A 21155-nucleotide genomic window follows, 5' to 3' on the forward strand; every position below is an offset into this window, starting at 1 on the left:
TAAATGCTGAATCATTGTTTATTTTCTTAAACCGGCTGAATTTACCATGATTTATCATACAAATTTAAATCATCATGCGGTAGGGTTTATTTTAAATCATGATACTACTGAGATGCAACGCTTCTTTTCTACGAAAAAATATAACTCTTTCACAATGTACCAAAATTTGCAACTGTTTTTCACAAACATCAGCTGATCGACATTTAGGTACGTGCATGGTGCAATAATAAGGTGATGTAACAAAACAAAAACATTTGTTTTTGTCTCGATTATCTGTCAAATTTTTCGATATAATATTTAACATGATTGGCAACATTGCACATCGAATACAAGTAGAAATTGTCCACTTTGACGGTTAATCGAGACATCAGCTGCTCTAAATGGACTACCTATTCATTGTGCCATGGGTACGTGTAAACAATTATCGTACGTTTGGATTTACGAAATCCACTCGATATCAAATGTCAATTCCATAGCGTATACCTCAAAAATATTCCAATGGATTTGTGAATAGGATTGACGTGACTCATACACAATGGAATTGACATTTGAGATCGAGTGGAATTAGTAGTCTAAACGTACTTTTGGATTTCTGTAATCAAGTCGATCTAAAAAACACTTGGAAAATAAAATAAAACGTGGACCTTATTTGAACAATATTTGGGGAAAAAAAAGTATTCTATTCACAAGGATTCTTGAATGTCAAATTCCTCTGCCGAAATGCTGCTACAAACATCAAAATAAGCATGACTTCCTCCAAAACCCGGGAATGCCAAATTAAATACTTTTTTTTTAAATTACTACTATTACCTTTTATTCCATACTGAATGTTGAGAAGAAATAGCTATCTGTTGAAAAAAAATCAAATAAACACAATAAGTTTTTGCGTATTTTTTGCTTTTTTGTATTTGACAGAAGAAGCCACTATCTACATAGTTGCATTTTTGTTATTCACCTGAAGTTATCATACCATGTATTAGGTATGTTCGTTTACTAAACAATTTGTACAAAGTGTTACAGGATGCTGTTCGTTTACGCAAAAGTTCACCAAAGAAGCATATTGAGAAAGAAAATTTGACGGTTGCGTTATTGAGTATTTGCGCAAGCGCAAGTAGAAATAAAAATTACAAATAACTGATTTTCTCTTGTGTTCACTTTTATAATAAAATGTACGCATTTCACATTCGTACCAAACTTTTTGTTATTGTTATTGTAAGCTGTATCGATACAACGTTTTTACTGGATTGCAATTTTCTCTCTTCTTTCTTTTTTTCGTTTCTACCCACAGAGAATTCTTACAGAGTAAATGTAACTGGAAAAGTAAACGAACATACCTATTATTTTACGATGATTAATACTAATGAAATGCAACACTGGTTTGGTACGAACACACATTTTTGGAGATAGTTCCAAAAGTTTCTTCATGCAAATCAAAAATCCATTGTTACGCATAAATATAATAGTTGTTTATTTATTTTTCAAATAAATATACATATATAAACATTTGGCAGCAAATTAATATCTCACCAGGCTATAGTACGTTTACATACATATGAACATGTTTGTATCCAGTGGATTTAAATTGTCATTCCATATTATACATTTCAAATAAATTCTCATAAAGTTATAATATAAATGCCGTTTTTAACATGATTATCGTATAATTAAATCTTCATAGGAAACACTTCAATATTTCTTCACTTTATAATTATTCCACAAACGCAATGTTAGGTGATAAAATATTTCGAAAACACTTAACAGTGATAAACCCATAAATAAACCAAAAATACCACCACAATTGGCAATGAAATCATAATAGCCATACAATTCCGAACGATGTGTGGTGAAAAACTTATTATCCTTAAAATAGACATGCAGTGCAGCATATTCCAAATCTTCAGAGAATATTTCACCTATGGCTTCAGATTTAAAATTACCCTCAGATATTTCAACTTCATAATCCAAGGAGGTACAGGCTGGCAGGCAGTTGCATTTATTATTCGATTTCTTTAAATCACTGGCGAAATACATGGCCGAGAGATTTTTAGCCGCCTCATTGTAGCAATTAATTTGTGCTTCCGAACACACAGGCATATCCACGGTACGAGGCATAAAAAACCGTACACAACCACACTGGGCCATCGTGAAATTTGTCAAACATTCTAGTTCACAATTTTTCTCAGTGTACACTTGAAAAAAGCGCAAATAGCGTTCATTGGACATTTGACATTGCCGTTGACTGGGTGTGTATTTTTCAATTCCCTTTGATGTTGTCATCATTTCCGGCTTGACAGCAATCGAAGCTTGTCGCTGCATTGATAGACGTATGAAATTTTCCGATACCATTTGCACATCATCCGGTGGATGTAGTAGAATTTTTAAACCTTTTGTTGGGCCACTACAACCATAATCTGTGTCATATTTAAAATCACGTACAATAACTTTGAGACCAGTTTTTGCGCCACTTTTCAGAATTCTTGCCGGATATGTAAATAGAGGACTATTTTCATCATACCCATCGGCGAGAGTCCAGCTCAATGTCCTATTCAGAGTTCTAATAGAATCAATGGGATTTTCCAAACCCATTTTTTGGTATTGTATTGTATTTTCGCGATATAAATCGGTGGCATTTAAACCATTAAACGTATAGCAGATACCTTCTTCGGTATAGGTTTTAGTTAGAAGTTTTCCACAATCTATAGTTTTGTGATTGTAAAACCATTGACAAAACGGAAAAGTTAATTCGAAGTCGGGCGCCATTTCATCGAGTATTTGATAATAATCGAGAGGCCTTTTCTCTGATAAGGGTATTTCTGCCGAGTTATCCGGATCACTTGCTGGACAAATTTGTAACATTGCTAGAAATTGCTTGAGTTCAGTTGCTGATAAATTGTTGGTCAGTTCGTGGGGATTTTCATTGTACATGCTGCTAAGATCACTAAATGAGGGACCTGTTCAAATCGAAACGAGTGTAAAGATAAAATATTATATTAAAATAACGAATATAAAAGTAAAGATGAGAGAATTAAAAAAAAACAAATTCTTACAGGAAAAATGTACATCGTAAAAATTGTTCATGATAATCATCTGATTTCTAGTCCGCTTGGTTTTACATACTAGTAAACAACTTCGAAATTTCGATTTATAAAAAATTATTTTTTAATTTAATTATAAAAAATAAATAAAAACTTAATCTTCTTCTCCCTAGAAAAGAATTGACAGATGATCGGGACAAAAACGAATGTTCTTGTTTTAATATATCGCTTTATTGTTGCATCATTATCTCGATCATCTGTCAAATGTTTCGTATAATATTTCACATGGTTGGAATCCAAGTAGAAATTACGCACTTTGCCAGTTAATCAAGTCATCAGCTGTGCCATGGCCTATAAATAAGGTCACCCAGGAAGACCAGCTGATAATCGATACCTCTCAAGTTTGCTGTCAAAATGCATTATTGTGAATTGACTTCCATTATGAAAACGTAAACAAAGTCGAAATTTTTGACATTAGACTTGTGAAAAACCGCTGTTTTCCGATTTCGATTGCTATCTTGGTGACCTTATTAATAGATATTGAGTTGTGCTCAACGGACCACATATTTATTGCAATTTGACAGCTGTGCTAATTGCAGTTCGTACTTATTGTGCCATGCTGAACGCACCCCTATTATTAGATATCAGAATAACATCTGAGTTTGGTCGCCGTTCTCCTTAAAAAAAAACCCACAAGATACTTAAACTTAAAGAAGGTTGCCTGAAATCTTTGTATGTGTCTTCCCGCTTCGCGTTTGAATAAATTGGTGTATACAAAAATAAAATAACTTATAATTATATTAAAAAAAAAAACTTTTTTTCTGTCTACACACCTTCGGTTTGATCTCGCTTCGTTTCCGAACATATTGTCACAGCCGGAAATGGAATTCGCCATATATCGGTTGATTTTTCCGAAATACTAACAATAACTGGAGTCTCACGATATTTCTCGGCGATTTCTTTTAGGGCATCGATACACCAATATAACGAAGCAACGAACACACAAATCCATATAATACGTTCGGTCCATGAACGATTTTCACCCAAAAATTTAATACCATGTATTGAAGTATTTGAAGAATATTCAAAAAATGTCTCCTTAACACTACGGCGTAGGGATTTCTTTTGTGGCAGTAGGGAAGTGTGGGGTTCTGTTGTATCGGTGGTCATTTTTGGTTGGGGGTTCTGAAAATTTTGTAATTATTACTTGAAACATCTGATGGTAATGCATAGCTACTTACAATTTGGGTGCTTTTAAAACAATTCTACAATCCAATTATTTACCAATTTTTGTATTTTGTTTCCACTAAGTATTATTATCGGAATAGATGTCCGTTACGTTTGCCGTTCCATGTTAAATGTTCTCTTGTTTGCAAACAACTAAATCCGATGTGAGAATATTGTATATGTTTGCTTGGTATTTTTATTCGCAAGTCTAAACTTTGCTCTCACACATACAAAGAATTTTAGTAAAAAAAATGAGTTTCTAAATTTCGGGTTTTTTTCTTGCAAATTTCAATCAAGTCTCACACATACACTCACAATCAATGGTAAATTCTTGGACAGAATACATATGGTTGTATGATGGTGATGCAAGCGTTCATCATTGGCGGTATGAGAGGATATATATATATATATAGCATTGCTCAAAAATATAGCACAACCCTAGCGTGCAATAAGTAAATATATTATCAATATAGCCACACGGGGCCGTTCACTGAATTATAACTCTGCGGATCTATATTCCCAGCCTGGGCGATATTTTGTGATATTTGCAAACATACCCATTGTAAATGATAAACTTATCGATAGCATTTAGTAAATGAACACTCCCATTCAAGATCTATTATAATAAGGTCACCAAGATAGCAATCGAAATCGGAAAACAGCTGTTTTTTTCTCAAGTCTAATGTCAAAAATTTCGACTCTGTTTACGTTTTCATAATGTAGGTCAATTCACAATAATGCATATTGACAGCAAATTTGAGAGGTATCGATTATCAGCTGGTCTCCCTGGGTGACCTTATTTATAGGCCATGCTCCCATTGTAAATAAAACACTTATCGATAGCACATGATCTATAAATAAGGTCACCCAAGTAGCAATCGAAATCGGAAAACAGCTGTTTTTCTCAAGTCTAATGTTAAAATGTCGACTCTGTTTACATTTTCATAATGTGGGTCAATTCACAATAATGCATTTTGACAGCAAACTTGAGTGGCACAGATATCCAGCTGGTCTCCCTGGGTGACCTTATTTATAGTCCATTGATAGCATTTAGTACGATCAAATACAACAATGTAATTAGCATGATGAAAAGCATGGCCTATAAATAAGGTCACCAAGGTAGACCAGCTGATTATCGATACCTCTCAAGTTTGCTGTCAAAATGCATTATTGTGAATTGACGTCCATTATGAAAACGTAAACAAAGTTGAAATTTTTGACATTAGACTTGAGAAAAAAACGGCTGTTTTCCGATTTCGATTGCTATCTTGGTGACCTTATTTATAGGCCATGATGAAAAGGAAAATGAAGCCATTCTTGCCGTACTCTCAGAAGAGTCAACAGCTCTGGTATTAAGGACATAAGAGGCAAAAGGCAGGCCGCTATCGTGAAAACGCAGAAATATTATAAACAACCGTCTAATGCGGTGTACACACTATCATTTTTGAATGGCACTCTTGCCCAAATTTTGCTTGTTTGATAGTGTGGCCTCACATGTTTGTCATTCATCAGACAACCACAAAAATATTTATGGTTGTTGGACAGTCAGTAATCGATAAAAAAGTTGACAGTCAAAAATGATAGTGTGTACACCGCATAAGGAAAAGGGTGGAACACTCAATGTATTTAAGGAAGGAGACTTTGTCGTGATTAGGAATATTGACACGTCAGTAGAGGTTAACAAAAAAAAATTGCTGCCGAAATTTGGGGACCTTATGTTGTGCGCAGGATGCTTATGTTGATGCTGACAGATGGTCGAGAAAAAAAAACAAAGTTTTTTTGTTTTGATACATCACTTTATTATTACATCATGAATACATCCATTGTAAATAATACACTAATCGATAACATTTAGTACGATCAAATACAACAATGAAGTGAAAACTTTTACCCCATAAGATTCAAATGTTGTTATTTTAAAACACACAAAAATCTTAATTAATTTGAGCCCATTTAAATATTGGCCGATCTTTATCAAAACCCGTGTAGCATTTGAGATGGCCAGCTAATGGTAGTGGAATCTAGAGCGACTAGAAAACCAGACAAAAATGTTTACGGTCCATTTCAATCCCAAATTATCAGCTGCTTGTGGCCTCTAGAACATGCCCTAAAAAGTAACGGTTCATGACCACAATAGGGTCTTCAATGGGTCGAAGCAGACTTACATGCAACATTTTTGGATGATTGGTCCACAAAATTGGACTATACTCTGTTTACAAATTGTAATGAACAAAGGTATGGACACACCTGTCTAGATCGACTCAGTCGATATATATCGGTATGTTGAAAGGAGGGGACATTCAAAGCTATAACACCCTGAAAACATATTTGTGTAGGGTATACAATTCAAATTATGAAAAACAAATCATTTCATATTTAATTTCAACAACAAATAAGTTTATTATTAAATTTAAAAATATATATATTTTTTCATTTTTTAAATTTATATTTTTTAAGTAATAATTTTAATACTAATTTTCCGCTTCAAATTGGCCCACAAACGCAAGGTGAGATGATAGAAAATTTCAATTACACTTAATATCGAAACGCCCATAAATAAACCCAATATACCACCACAATTGGCAATGAAATCATATAGACCATACAACTCGGAACGTTTGATTGTAATAAAGTGATTATCTTTAAAATAGATACTGAATGAGGCATATTCATAATTGGAGATTTGTTGTTGTTCTGGCATCTTCTGCTCCTCTTCCTGCTCCTGGCCACCACTCATGGCATTTAGTGTCCGCTCAACATCAAAATAACTTTGTGATATTTCCACATTATAATCCAGTGATGTACAGGCCGGAAGACAGTGGCAATTGTCAAGGTTGTCGGAAAATTGTTCCAACATTAAATCATCTTCGGCATTTTCATAGCAGTGTATTTGATGTTCTCGACATAATGGCATATCTCTGTTCCGAGGCATGGAAAATTTAACACACCCACATCGGTGGAGGGTGAAATTCGTTAAACACTCTAATTCACAATTATTCTCTGTGTAAACCTGAAAGAAACGCAATTGCCGCTCCTTGGCCATATAACATTGACGTTTCTCGGGCGAGTACTTTGCAATGGCTTTTGATGTTGTCATCATACTCGGCAAAACGGCAATTGTGGTCTCTTCGTTCATGGGTATGTGTAGGAAATGTTTTGACACCTGCGGCACATCATCGGGTGAGTGTAACAATAGCTTATAGCCCTGTGATGCTTCACGGCAACCATAGTCAATATTGGTTTTATTATCGAGTAGAATTGCCGTAACGCCAGCCTTTGTGCCGCTACTCAAAACTCTAGCCGGATAAGATGTACCCAATTCCGTTCCAGCCGTATAACCTTCCTCCAGTGACCATGTCAATTTGCGTCCTAAAAATCCACCCGAAAAATTGTTAGTATTCATTTCCATTTGCTGCATATCTTGGTATTGCACAGTATCCTCACGATATAAATCTTGGGAATTTAGACCATTAAATGTAAAGCATAGACCTTCTTCGGTATAGGTTTTACGAAAATATTGTATACAATTATCGGTGTCGTTGCCCAACAATTTACACTGAACAAAATTATCACCGAATGGTGGTAACATTTTCTCCAGTACTTCGATATAATCTACAGGTGGATAGGATAGTGGTGGGTTATTTGCAAAATCTTCAGCATCATTTAAACAAATATGTAGCATTGTTAGAAATTCTTCAATTTCGTTTGTTAGATTCGTTGTAAATGATTTACGTTCATTGATGAAATCGTCAAGACGTTCATCATAGGTCATACCTGGAGGAATCGAGAAGATGAAGCGGATTTAGTAGTTTAAACGAGCTCTCTAATATCAGTATAAACAGTTAGAATTCTGTAAATTTATTTACAAATTGAATAGATTAGAACTCATGGTCTAAACGTGCCTTTAGCATAGGATTTCGAGATAATTTCAAATACAACTCTGATTTTGAACCAAAAAATGATCATTTCATGATGCTTAAAAATTAGTTAAAATTCAAAATAGTTGAAGTACCAGTTGGAAAACCAGTTCAATGTAAACGTACTACAATAAAAAAATATGACAGCTACTCATGGCACAATGAATAGGTAGTCCCATGGCACAATGAAGACATCAGCTGCGCTAAATGGACTACCTATTTAGCGCAGCTGATGCCTTGATTAACTGTCAATGTGCGTAATTTCTACTTTAATTCGATGTGCAGTGTTGCCAACCATTTGAAATATTATATGGAAAATTTTGACAGATAATCGAGACAAAAACAAAGGTTTTTGTTGGTATACATCACCTTATTATTGCATCATGGGTAGTCCATTTAGCGCAGCTGATGTCTCGATTAACTGTCAAAGTGGGTAAGTTTACTTGAATTCGATGAGCAGTGTTGCCAACCATTTTAAATAATATAAGGAAAATTTTGACAGATAATCGAGGCAAAAACAAAGGTTTTTGTTTTGATACATCACCTTATTATTGCATCATGCATTATTTTTTTTTTTAAACATGTAAAAGGCCGTTTATATTTTATCGGATTTCGTTAATCCAGTGGGTTTCAATTGTCAATTCAACTGTATGTATGTATGTCAAATAAATCCTCACAAAGAAGGTTAACCCGGCAAAAAATGTCTAATCTATATGTCGTTTTAAACATATTTTTAAAACAAATCGTCATCCATAAAAGTAGACATTTCTTTCGTTCTTTACCAAACTTACCTTCTCGATGCCAACGTTTACTCTCCGCACATATTGTGATGGCTGGAAATGGTATACTCCAAATATCTGTTGATTTCTCCGAAAAGCTGACAATAACCGGTGTATCATTCCATTTTTCATAGATTTCCGTTATCGAATCAATACAAAAGAAAAACGAAATTAAAATTAAAGCCAACCATATAAAACGATCTAGGGTGGGACGTCGTTCTCCTAAATATTGTATGCCGTGTATTGATGTATTCGAACAGTAGTCAAAAAATCGTTGTTTCCAAAATTTTAAACATGATATGGAGTTTTTGGTGTGTTGACGTTTTGGTACAGCCGGTGGTGGAGATATATTGTAGGATTTTTTGGGTAATAATGGTGGTGCAGACGAATCGATACCATTGAGGGGTATAATTTCCAAATGATCTTCTATGGTATTTACCATTATGGGGGGTAAATGTTATGTGCTGGAATTAATGAAGGTGCTGAAAATAAGTTATAAGAACAAGAACATTTTAGTACGTTTACATTGTTCTCGATTTCGTTAAACCAGTGGTTTTAAATTGTCAATTATTTGAATATATGCCAAATAAATTCTCATTAAGTAGGTTAACCCGGTAAAAAGTTCTGATGTAAATGCCATTTTAAACTACATTTAGACTACTAAATCCCCTCGATCTCAAACGTCAATTCCATAGCGTATACCTCATCTTAACCATGTTCACAAATTCAGTGGATTATATTTGACGTACATGCAATGGAATTGACATTTGAGATTGAGTGGATTTCGTATATCTAAACTGAGTCTTAGTTAAAGTTCCTTTAGATCATGTCACAATGACTAGGTAGTCCATTTAGCGCAGCTGATGTCTCGATTAACTGTCAAAGTGGGTAATTTCTACTTGAATTCGATTTGCAGTGTTGCCAACCATTTGAAATATTATAAGGAAAAATTTGACAGATAATCGAGACAAAAACAAATGTTTTTGTTTTGAGGTGATGACCTTATTATTGCATCATGGTTTAGATTTACGAAATCCACTCGATCTCAAATGTCAATTCCATAGCGTATACGTCAAAAATTATCCACTGGATTTGGGAACAGGATTTTACGTCACTATTCTATAGAATTGAGGTTTGAGTTTGAGATGGAATGGATTTAGTAGCCTAAACGCGCTCTAATTATTTGCTTTTTTGTAATCAGCTGTTTGAACTGAAAGAAAAAAGAACATCTTTCTTTGTCATCTGCTTAATGATTATTTATATAAAAGTGTTTTATGACGCATTATGACTTCTAAATCGACTCGATTTGCTTAACACAGCGCCATTTTGTAATTTTTAAGCCTGTAGGCGTGATTAACTTTTTAAATGCGTATTTCTTATGAGTCTTCCGGAATTATCTCGATTTTGCATAGGATTTGGAGCAAATCGAGATATTAAGTGAATTTAGTTTTGTATGCTAAATCGAGGTATTTTTTATTGCAAAAATAATGAAATTGTTGCAATTCTTCTTTTAATTTTCAATTTGCAAACAAATATTTTTTGGCGCAAATAAATAATTTTGTATGTATACTAACAAACATCAGCTGATTGACATTTAGATCATGATTAACGTTATGTGTAAACAATTTGGGTGTATTTCTGGAGTTTGTTCATCGAGTCGATTTAAAATCGTATATGTAAATGTACTTTTAATCAGGCTACATTTACCAAGGTTTACCATACAAAATTAAATAATTGTGCGGCAGGGTTTATTTTAAATCATGATCGAAATCATAATACTACTGAGATGCAACGCGGTTTTTGTACGAAAAAAAATACAACTCTTTCACAGTGTACCAAAATTTGCAACAGTTTTTACATGTTGTTTGTTTTTATATTCAACGCCTGCCAAATGCAAAAATGAAAAATTAAAGGAAAACAAAAATTATTTATAGAATTTTTGTGGTTTTAGGTGATTTTTTTACTTTCCAAACGATCAGAGCATGAAAAACATCTCCATTGTTGTAATTTTTCTTTTCTTTTTCAAATTGCAAGCAAATTTTTTAGGCGCCACTTAATAATTTTGTATGTATACTAACAAATATCAGCTGATTGACATTTAAATCATGATTAAAGGTATGTGTAAACAATTAGGGTGTATTTCTGGATTTCGTTAATCGAGTCGATTTAAAAACGTATTTTTAAATGCACTTTTATATTCCTTTTGTAATCAGCTGTTTAAACTGACAAGAGCATAATTTTCCGTACCACTTTTTAAAAGATTATGAAGAGGTGTTTTTTTTTCAAAAAAGGTATCATTTAAATGATCCTTTAATTTGAATGTCTGTCGAATAAGCAAACAAATGTCAAATTATAAGGGAATTTCAAGTGTACACTTTTCATAAGTCTAGAGTATATCTAGTATTCACTATTTATTTATAATTTTTACTGAATTTCCAAGATATTGTTTATAAAATTTTCAAAGGAGACATTTCAGGTTATTATTTTTTGTCCTTTCATTTATCTCTTAATATTTTTGCGATTAATTTACAAATGACATGTACTGCACTTAAATTTTAAAATCTTAACATTTTGTTATATATTTGTCATTTAATTTTTGCAATTATAAGAAATTAATTATTTAATTAACCTTTTTAAAACAGGCGCTGTTCCAAATTAACAATTGCTGTCTGGACGCCAAATCCTATACTGAGGTATGGAATTTGGGTGCTCTTTTGCATCGCAAACCGAAAATATTGAGTTGTCAGTTCATGTCACTCACGCATACACACTCATCAAAAAGCGGGAGAGAATCCCTCGATAGACATATATTTTGTGTATAAAATAATCCCACAGTAGTGGATAGAATTATAGCACAATAATGCGTACGAACATTATGACACTTAAATATTTAACAAATACATAATTTAATTCACATGATTCGAGATTAAAGATGTTTTTGGTGTCAGTTATTCAATTATCTTCTTTTAAAAAGTATTGCCCTTTTTTTTTTGCTCATCCGCAAAAAAAAAAACAAACAAAAAACAAAATTTCGATGAAGTCACTTAAAAATTAGTATATTGAAAATTCACTTGTGTGCGTGTGTGCATTTTGAGATGTGTGGACTGCCTAAGTCTCTTAATAGATTTTTTTGTTTGGAATGCTCCGTTGCCTGCCGGCAACAACAATAGTAAACAAACCATTTAGTATAATTGTATGTGTTGCCAAAAAAAAAAAAATAAATAAATAAATAATAATTTGAAACAAGAACAAAGAAAATGTATAGATATTTGTGTATGGTGATTAAAATGTAATTATATGCTATCTTGAAATTTGAAATAAAATTATTGCTAAAAATTGTAGCACAAAATTAAAGTATCAAACGCTTTCATAAATTAACTTCATTAATTTTTCTCCCCATCCTCTTATTTTAATAGTTTCAGTTTTAACCTCAACTGAATTACAAAATTTTCTAACCTCAGTGCACAAAATATTCAACTCTCGATTGTAAGACAGTGAAATGGCGCCCGATCTATATATACATGATGAAGGTTGGTCCAACGAATATTACACATTTATATACCAATTGATTTATATCGCATCAAATTTAGAAAATTCTATTGATAATATGCATTTATCAAGATTTACGATTCATGTCGACGTCGAAATTGGCATTTTTTAATCAAGAAACCGCATTTTTATATATGTATGGTTCCTGAACCAAGACAATACCCACTTCAGAGTTCGTGAGGGACAAGAGTAGTTCGGCGCCGGTGGCTTTGCAGTGATGCCGATTAATCTCCAGGATGCGCAGCCTTTGCTGCGCAGGGGGTGTCAACTGCCACTCTTGCAACCATCCCTCCATCCTTGTTACATGGTGTTGGAATGATAACAGCCCAACTCGAAGTAGTGAGGTTAGGATTTTGCAGTGTCATCATTTTCAGCAGGAGTTCTTTGTGCACATATGGTGGGGCGACCCAGGCTGAGAGAATCCGTCTGGACGGGATCTCAGATAAGGAGACGGCAGCAAGGTTAGCCTCTTCCCAAATTGCGCCAAAGCCATCCACCGTTCTCACGAGTTAGCCGATCGATGGCCTGCTTCAAAAAGCAAACAGTGACTGTCACTAATTCTACCAAAAGGATCAGTTTTATCGATGATTGTCGCTTGAAAGTCTTCGTCAGCAGCTACCGTGGTCGATCTGTTGTATGGTTTTTGTGCCTTTGACCATGCACCTTTGAGTTAATTTTTCCAGAGGAGGTTGATGCCTTTTCTGTACTCGGTTTCTTCTCCGCATTTTGTTGCTTAGCGGCAGCCGCATGCGTGGTTGTGGGTCAGTCAGACGCGAAGTCATCGAATTTTTCGGTAAAGGTTGTGGACCTTCAGATGAGCGAATGCGCTTCACAGATTTGTGCTGTGGGGCAATATTCCAGAAGACGATGGTTCCTTGGCTGACTTGACCTTCTTCCTGTTCCGACCAACGGTGGTGCTACCAAAAACCTTGCTACCAACCGTTTTATCTTATGTTAATTGGCGTAGAATCGGGCTTTAAGACAGAGTCCTTCATCAACCTTATGGGTGCCAGTTGGTTTCGGGGTGTACTCAACAACCTTTTCCATTGCCTTTTGACTAGGGTTAGGCTTCGGATCAGAAGTCAGCTCCACAACTTTGCCAAAGACTTTGGGCTTCACGGCTCTACTAAATTGCTCGTTTCAGAAATCTCCTTAGAGGTTTTTGATCGCTCAACTGTTTGTTTCGGGAGAAAGATCCTCTCCATCTGAAGCTCACGATGAAAACCGTGCGGATAGGTTCCTTCGAATTTCCTTACGAAGCAAATTCGCATCTTGCCCTACGAATTTGCGGAGATACGATACAGCACGTTTATAGTGTTTCGCATCGGATGCTTCTCGGGTAGTTCCGATCATCGGACATCGATTCAGTTGCGGTCAACTGAATCAGAATTGCATTCAGTTTGTCAACAGGGTGTAAACTTCCTTCGTTGGAGCTACAGCAATCTTCCGGTGTATTATGGGCCGGAATCCCCGTGGTGTCCTGTTCATCATCAGTCAAGATTATATTTTGTATCAGTTCCTCCGGAAGTGTATACCCACTTTGCTCTTTTGCTTACAAGTCTATCCAGTTATTCATAGATCTTGATTTAGACAATAAATTTAAGAAACAGCTCAAACCCTATTAATAAGGCTATCCAGGCAGACCAGCTGGATATCACCTGCCTCTCATGGTATAATAATAGAAGATAACAGCAAGTGTTGTTGTACAAAAAACGATACAACAACCACATGGAAAATTGTTGTTGTAAGTTCTACTAGTGTCAACTCATTTGACGGAAAAATGTAAACAAACAAACAAATTATCATCAAACTATTTTTATTTTGAAAATTAAATATTTTCGAATCCTCAAAATAAAAATTGAAAAACATGAATGAAAATCTTTCAAATTTATATTTCTATCGCTTCCACATCTTTCCTATAATTGAGCCATTGCCACATATATGTATGTGTAACACATATGAAAATGCTGGGAATAGCGAGTTATTCCTTGAAGAAAGATTTGCTTCCTGAAACTTTCCCATGAGGCAGATTGAGTAAATTGAATACGGGAGCACATTTAATAAAGAACAATTTCAAATTGTATGCATTCCCAATTTTCCTGTTGGGTGATTTTTTAAAACATAATTTGTCAAATTCATATTGACACTAGTATTACGATGGAATCAAATCAGCTGGGATTTGCTGTTACCTTTTATAATTGTACCATGCCTGCCTCTCAAGTTTGCTGTAAAAACCCATTATTGTGAATTGACTTCTATTATGACATTGTAAAGAAAGTCTACATTTTTGACATTAGAAAATCAGCTGACTTTCGCTTGCAGGGTGTTATCGATTTATTAATAGATCTTGAAACAGCTGATCGGTCTAAATGAGCCATTATCAAGCTCATTTAGATCGAATGTGTTTAATGATAAATCATCAGTAAATCATCTGGTTGTATTTTGCGATTTAAAATAGTTGTGCCATTTTTCTGTACGTAAATGTAAAATATTGTGTTGTTATTATTTGTGTATATATAATACTTCTTCTATCTCCCTACATCCGAATGAATGTACATATTATTTTATGATAACATGGGGTTGGGGATATTTTCTAATTTATTTGGGGATCTCCTGTACCGGTAATTCTCTAGAGAACGTCATTCTCGTCCTCTCGCTCTCTCTCTACACACCAAACTGACTAAGTATGTGTGAGACCATATGTCAGTGTTGAACAGAACTAAATTGAGAGTAAGTGTGTGAGAGCGTAAGTGAGAGAAAAATAATCAAAAATTACTGACAAAAGAGAAAACAGGTCTAGCCATCGCCGTTATCGTACTATTTTGTGCATTAGTGCCATATGTGGATGGGGATCCATCTAACCGGTAAATAAAAATTAATATCACTTTCCACAATGAGCGTATATGTGTGTGTTTACTCTCCCAACAGTCGATGACAATGGAAACAAAAAAGAGACATCCTTCAGTTTAAATTTTGCACAAGAAGCGTCAAGTTGAAACGGTCAAATGGGTTGCTAATAAAATGCAAATGAATTTGATATAAGATTAAATAATTTCATTTATAAAAACTAAAACTGTATGTATTTAAATATGATAAATGATCTTGGATAATTACAATAACAATGTCTTCTCTACACTCTTATTATTAAAGCTTCAAGCTACCAACATGTCTACCGCCACAGAGTTAATGCAAGTTAACCGCGATGCTGAATCAAATATCAACACATCAAATTCAAACAAGAAAAAACCATTGTGTCAAGCATTCAAGGAAACTTTCATCGAATATTCGGGGAATACCGCATTACATGGAGTTCCATATTTTAGCCAACAACGGCCTTTGCGGGAGAATATATTTTGGCTGTGCGTTATATTTTTATCCCTTTTCTATTGTGTGACATCTGTCATGCAGACATTTGGAAAATGGAAAGATCGTCCAGTAATCGTGAGTTTTTCGGAAAGTTCTGTGGATATATCGAAAATACCATTTCCAGCTGTTACCATTTGTCCGGAAACTAAGCGGCCATTGAATAAAGGTGAGTATGTTTTAAACGATGAAAACTTTTTACGTTTTTTACAAATAGAAGACATAGACTACGGAATCTGTTTCCAACACAGTCATATAATACTTCCACTTTTAATCCAACTCCCCTCTCATTCTCTCCCCAATCCTTTAGGACCCAGTTTTAATGCTTTATATTCACAACTCAAATCGATAGATGCATTTTCCGGCAACTCCAACATAACCTCAAAAGAATTACGTGATTTTCTAACACTAGCCCAAGTATGTGATTTGGATTATCTCAATGATGGCAAGGCGGATGGTAGTGTTGAAATCGATTTAACCAATTTACAATATCCCCCTCTCGATTATATGGCAATACTTAGTGAAATGGCGCCCGATTTGAGTATGAATAACGAAGGACACTTTTGGTCCTCGAATCCAATGAACATTACACATTTATATACGAAAATCTATACGGAAGAAGGTGTCTGTTATACATTTAATGGTTTAAATGCCACCGATTTATATCGTGAGAGCACAGTGCAATATCGCACAATGGGTTTACATAGTTCCATTGAAAATACCGAACTAATAAATCGTACATTAGCATGGTCTTTGGAACAGGGTTATGCTGTTAATAGCCCACTTAATACATACCCGGCCAGGGTTGTGAGCTGTGGCAGTAGTGCTGGATTGAGATCTGCATTATTTAATCTAAAAGAAAATAATGACTACACATGTCGCGGCCCAACCCAGGGTTACAAACTGATATTACATTCACCCGATACTGTGCCTTCGGTATCAAAGAGATTTGTACGCATCGATATGGGTAAGGAAGTTTCGATTGCAGTGAAACCAAAACTAATGCAAACCTCAAGCGATATTGCCATCTATTCGCCGCAAAAACGTCAATGTTATTTCGAACATGAACGGCCCTTGAAATTCTTTAAAATCTATAATGCGGATAATTGTGAATTGGAATGCCTGACCAATTACACACTCCACAAATGCGATTGTGTTCGATTCTCAATGCCACATACTGCCGATATGCCTATTTGTAATTTAGATGCAATTGAGTGTTATAAAACAGCCGAAGAGGAAATGTTGTTCAATAAATTTAAGGCGTATCAGGATAATCAGGATGACGGTAAACTGGTGACACAATGTAATTGCCTACCATCCTGTACTTCGCTGGAATATGATATGCAAATCTCGAAGGGTCATTTGGATGTGAAGAAGACATTAATGGCTTTATTAAATATGGACACTTGGTTGGATATTATGCCCGATATTGAATTGTCTCTCATTTCGATTTATTTTAAGAACAACCAATTTATTGCCACCAAACGTTCGAAGCTATTTAGTTTTTATGATTTGCTATCAAATTGTGGTGGTATTGGTGGTCTATTTATTGGTTTCTCTCTCTTGAGTATAGCTGAGATTATATTTCATTTTACTATGCGTCTATGGGCCAATTGGAAGGCTAAAAAGGAATAAAATGTAAATTATCAATGTGTGTATTAATAAATTTGAATTAAATAAAAAAATACATAAATTTTTTATTTTATTATAAAAAATAATCCGCAGCTATCTATGCCTTTTAAATCGAGGTACAAAATCCTAGCTGTTTAGATCAGTATTATTTGTTTACGTATGCAGACAAGATCCCAGCTAGCAAAAATCAGCTGCTATTTCTCAAGTCATCCAGAGAGACCAGCTGAATATCAGCTGTCTCTCAAGTTTGCTGTCAAAATCCATTATTGTGAATTGAATTCCATTGTAAAAATGCAAACGCGGTTTAATTTTTGACATACTCTTCATTTTACCATGTGATTATGGGTTAATTGGAGGGCTATAAAGGAATGAATTGTAGATTATCAATGTTTATATTAATAAATGTTAATTAAATAAAAAAATACATACAATTTTTAGTTTTCATTTTATTATAAAAATTGTAAACATCTAAATAATGCCACAATGAATAAGTAGTCAAAATAGCTAGCTGTTTAGACCGGTATTAAAATGAAATAATGTTGACAGTCAGCTGATTAACTGTCAAAGTGGGTAGAGAATTTCTACTTGAATTCGATGTCTAATGTCAAACCATTTAAAATATTATATGGAAAAATTTGACAGATAATCGAGACAAAAACAAAGGTTTTTGTTGTGATGCATCACCTTATTATTGCATCATGGTCTACATTTTTGACATTAGACTTGAGAAAGAACAGTTGATTTTAGTTCTGGTCAAAATTGGATTTTGTTTACATTCTCAAATTATGGAAGTCAATTCACAATAATGGATTTTGACAGCAAACTTGAGAGGCAGCTGATATCCTTACATGATCGTTGTTTTATTACATATTCATTTGCTAAAAAACAGGCTTATTGCAATTTTTGGTTAAAAACTTTTTTTTTTTTGAAGGGGAGGGTTTGAAATTATCTCAATTTAGCATAGAATTTGAGCAAATCGAGATATTGAATTGAATTGATTTATTTATTTTTTTGTAAATGCAATTCTGAATTACAACCTATTACAACCTAAATTCCTAAATGCCGTTTCAGGCGATATATCGAATGTACTTCGTTCATTTAATAAATAAACAGCCTTTATGATATTTTTAAAATAAATATTTATTTTTATTTATCACAAAATGTATTTATAATTTACATCCCTTAATCAATAGTTTTTGAATTAAAAAATCGTTCGTTTTATTTTCAATTAATCTAAATTTGTCTTTTTCTCGATCTCATATTCGACCATAAACGCAATGTAATGTGATAGAACCATTCGATTAAACTCAATATTGAAAAACCCATAAAAAGTCCCAAAACTCCACCACAATTTCCCAGGAAATCAGTGAACCCAAACAGTACCGAACGTTTCGAGGTGATAAATTGATTTTCTTTAAAATGAACAATTAAATGTGACCATTTTGTCGTTGCCACATCTTCGATACGAAATGCCGAAAATATTTGTTTTTCACTAAAATCCGATTGTGCCAATTCCACATCGTATTCCAATGATGTACACGATGGCATACAATTGCAAGCATCCTTATCACGATTACCGAAATTCTCCAATAACATTTTATCTTCGGCTTGAATGTAACAATGGATTTTATCCTCGCTGCATATGGGCATATCGGCAGTACGTGGCATAGAGAATTTAACACAACCGCATTGTTGCAGGGTATAATTGGTGAGGCATTCCATTTCACAATTCCGTTCACTGTAAACCTTAAAGAATTTCAGGTAGCGTTCACGATTTAGGAAACATTTACGTTTCTCGGGTGAATAATTGGCAACACCATCCGATGTGGTTAACATCACCGGCTTAACGGTAATTGCCACTTCTTTGTGTGGTGAAATGCGTACAAAACGTTTGGAAAGTAGCGGTACATCATTGGGGGTGTGTAGGACAATTTTAAAGCCTTCAGTTCCAAGGCTGCAACTATAATCGATATTATCGGTGAGTACACGAAGACCCGCCTCGAATGCTGCCCTTGTACTGGCACTCACCACTCTGGCAGGATATGTTTTTAGGGGAGCATTTTTGGGATATCCCTCCTCGAGTGACCAATTTAAAGTTCGATTAATGCGTTGTTTGGCAGACTTGTTGACATGATTCTCGAGACCCATTAGCTGATATTGTACTGTATTTTCACGATACAAATCGGTGCCATTGAAACCATTAAAGGTATAACATAAACCATTATCGGTATAGGTTTTGGTTAACAAATCACTGCATTCGTCTTCGAGACCAAACCATTTACAAACAACAGCTTGTTCTGCGAAACCCATTGACATGGTATTTATGATGCGAATATAATCGATTGTGGTATTCGAAAGTCGGGGAATATTCGTGGAATAGACATCTGTGTTACAGGTGTGTAACAGCGTTAGAAATTCTTCCAATTGCGTTTGTGTTAAGTTGTCTGGTATACCCAAACCAAATGTTAAATTGCTAAGTAATTCGCTGAAACTGGGACCTGGAAGGAGAACATTTTGAATACTTTTCAATTTAAAATTATGTTGTCTTAGCTTACCATCATCATCTGCCACTTTTCTTCTAATTTCTGGACAAATAGTTATGGCTGGAAAGGGAATATCCGAAACAGGAATGGATCGCTCCGAAAAGCTAACAATAACTGGTGTATCATTCCATTTGTGATAGACTTGGGCTATTGTGTACGCACAATAATAAATTGAGATGGCAAAAATACCCAACCAAAAAATGATTTCCTTCCAGGGTCGGTTTTGTCCTAAATACTGTACACCATGTACGGAGGTATTCGCACAATATTCATAGTAGATTTCTATTAGACCTTCACGTAAGGTTTTCTTGTGTTTTGTTTGAGATGACGATTGTTTTCGGGCAGCCAACTGAGACAAATGCGACATTTCGTTGTATTTGCCATTCCGAGGAAGGTGTTTGGAAGCATTGGAATTCATATTAGTTGAGGTTACTGACTGACAGTATGTATCTAAAAATAGAATATTATTTAATTAGAATATTTTTTATTTATTAAGAGGACCTTTCAAAGGGTGTATTCAATTATGTATGGAAACTATATGTACATACATCGGAACCTAAACACACGCCATTCTGTACCAATTTTTGTCGCCTATTCTGAATTCAGTATGATTTATGTACACATTTTGTACCAAATACCAAAATCCTTAACATTTTAAATTAGGGGTACAGTTATATGGGGCTATACCAAAACGACAACAGACATAAATTTATAAGTTTGGATAGGAAATTTTGACACCCACTGATAAGCCAATATATTAAATTAGAGCCAATATGGATATAGAATTCTATTCTGATCAAGATTATGGGGTCTACGGTGAATATTTCGAAATGTTATTAACGGAATGACAAATTTAACTCCACCTTATGATGAACGGTATATCAAAACGTCATACTCAATTAAAAACTTTCTATAATTTTATTACCCTTAGATTAATGGCTAATTGAATTGTTTACATTAATATTGGACACATGTAGAGTACAATACAGAACACTTCACATATTTGTATTCAATAAGCATATTTGTATTCAATATTTTTTTTACAAAAATTCGTCTAGAATCTGTATTATGTTTTCTCACAATTACCTTGAAACACGATATACTTTTAAA

General features: G+C 34.4%; 4 protein-coding genes across 4 annotated transcripts; 1 reads left to right on the forward strand and 3 right to left on the reverse strand.

Annotated features, from left to right (window-relative positions):
- Positions 1 to 1686: 1686 nt before the first annotated feature.
- Positions 1687 to 4205, reverse strand: LOC133329188 (pickpocket protein 28-like). The gene is made up of 2 exons (XM_061537682.1): positions 3869 to 4205; positions 1687 to 2951 (listed from the first exon to the last, which is right to left on the reverse strand). Exons 1-2 carry the CDS (start codon positions 4203 to 4205, stop codon positions 1687 to 1689), a joined length of 1602 nt encoding a protein of 533 aa, XP_061393666.1.
- Positions 4206 to 6714: 2509 nt separating this feature from the next.
- Positions 6715 to 9400, reverse strand: LOC133329189 (pickpocket protein 28-like). The gene is made up of 2 exons (XM_061537683.1): positions 8971 to 9400; positions 6715 to 8036 (listed from the first exon to the last, which is right to left on the reverse strand). Exons 1-2 carry the CDS (start codon positions 9398 to 9400, stop codon positions 6715 to 6717), a joined length of 1752 nt encoding a protein of 583 aa, XP_061393667.1.
- Positions 9401 to 15672: 6272 nt separating this feature from the next.
- Positions 15673 to 17505, forward strand: LOC133329190 (pickpocket protein 28-like). Its single transcript, XM_061537684.1, has 2 exons — positions 15673 to 16039; positions 16181 to 17505. The coding sequence occupies exons 1-2, from the start codon at positions 15673 to 15675 to the stop codon at positions 17503 to 17505; spliced, it is 1692 nt and encodes a 563-aa protein (XP_061393668.1).
- A 1230-nt stretch (positions 17506 to 18735) lies between these two features.
- LOC133329191 (pickpocket protein 28-like) lies at positions 18736 to 20463 on the reverse strand. The gene is made up of 3 exons (XM_061537685.1): positions 20235 to 20463; positions 20058 to 20192; positions 18736 to 20000 (listed from the first exon to the last, which is right to left on the reverse strand). Exons 1-3 carry the CDS (start codon positions 20461 to 20463, stop codon positions 18736 to 18738), a joined length of 1629 nt encoding a protein of 542 aa, XP_061393669.1.
- Between the last annotated feature and the right edge of the window lie 692 nt (positions 20464 to 21155).

Source organism: Musca vetustissima, unplaced genomic scaffold (genome assembly GCF_032173495.1).
Source record: "Musca vetustissima isolate MV318-11 ecotype Yass unplaced genomic scaffold, APGP_CSIRO_Mvet_v1 utg61680, whole genome shotgun sequence".
In the NCBI taxonomy this organism is placed as follows: domain Eukaryota; kingdom Metazoa; phylum Arthropoda; class Insecta; order Diptera; family Muscidae; genus Musca; species Musca vetustissima.

Excerpts from the sequence above, each read along its gene's own strand:
- LOC133329190 (XM_061537684.1), top strand. The coding sequence starts at position 15,673 with ATGTCTACCGCCACAGAGTTAATGCAAGTTAACCGCGATGCTGAATCA. Across the intron at positions 16,040-16,180 it reads TAAGCGGCCATTGAATAAAG|GACCCAGTTTTAATGCTTTA; the intron begins GTGAGTATGTTT and ends CCAATCCTTTAG.
- LOC133329189 (XM_061537683.1), bottom strand. The coding sequence starts at position 9,400 with ATGGTAAATACCATAGAAGATCATTTGGAAATTATACCCCTCAATGGT. Across the intron at positions 8,037-8,970 it reads TAAACGTTGGCATCGAGAAG|GTATGACCTATGATGAACGT; the intron begins GTAAGTTTGGTA and ends CGATTCCTCCAG.
- LOC133329191 (XM_061537685.1), bottom strand. The coding sequence starts at position 20,463 with ATGAATTCCAATGCTTCCAAACACCTTCCTCGGAATGGCAAATACAAC. Across the intron at positions 20,193-20,234 it reads GGAAATCATTTTTTGGTTGG|CCCAAGTCTATCACAAATGG; the intron begins GTATTTTTGCCA and ends CGTACACAATAG. Across the intron at positions 20,001-20,057 it reads AAAAGTGGCAGATGATGATG|GTCCCAGTTTCAGCGAATTA; the intron begins GTAAGCTAAGAC and ends TTCTCCTTCCAG.
- LOC133329188 (XM_061537682.1), bottom strand. The coding sequence starts at position 4,205 with ATGACCACCGATACAACAGAACCCCACACTTCCCTACTGCCACAAAAG. Across the intron at positions 2,952-3,868 it reads GAAGCGAGATCAAACCGAAG|GTCCCTCATTTAGTGATCTT; the intron begins GTGTGTAGACAG and ends CGATTTGAACAG.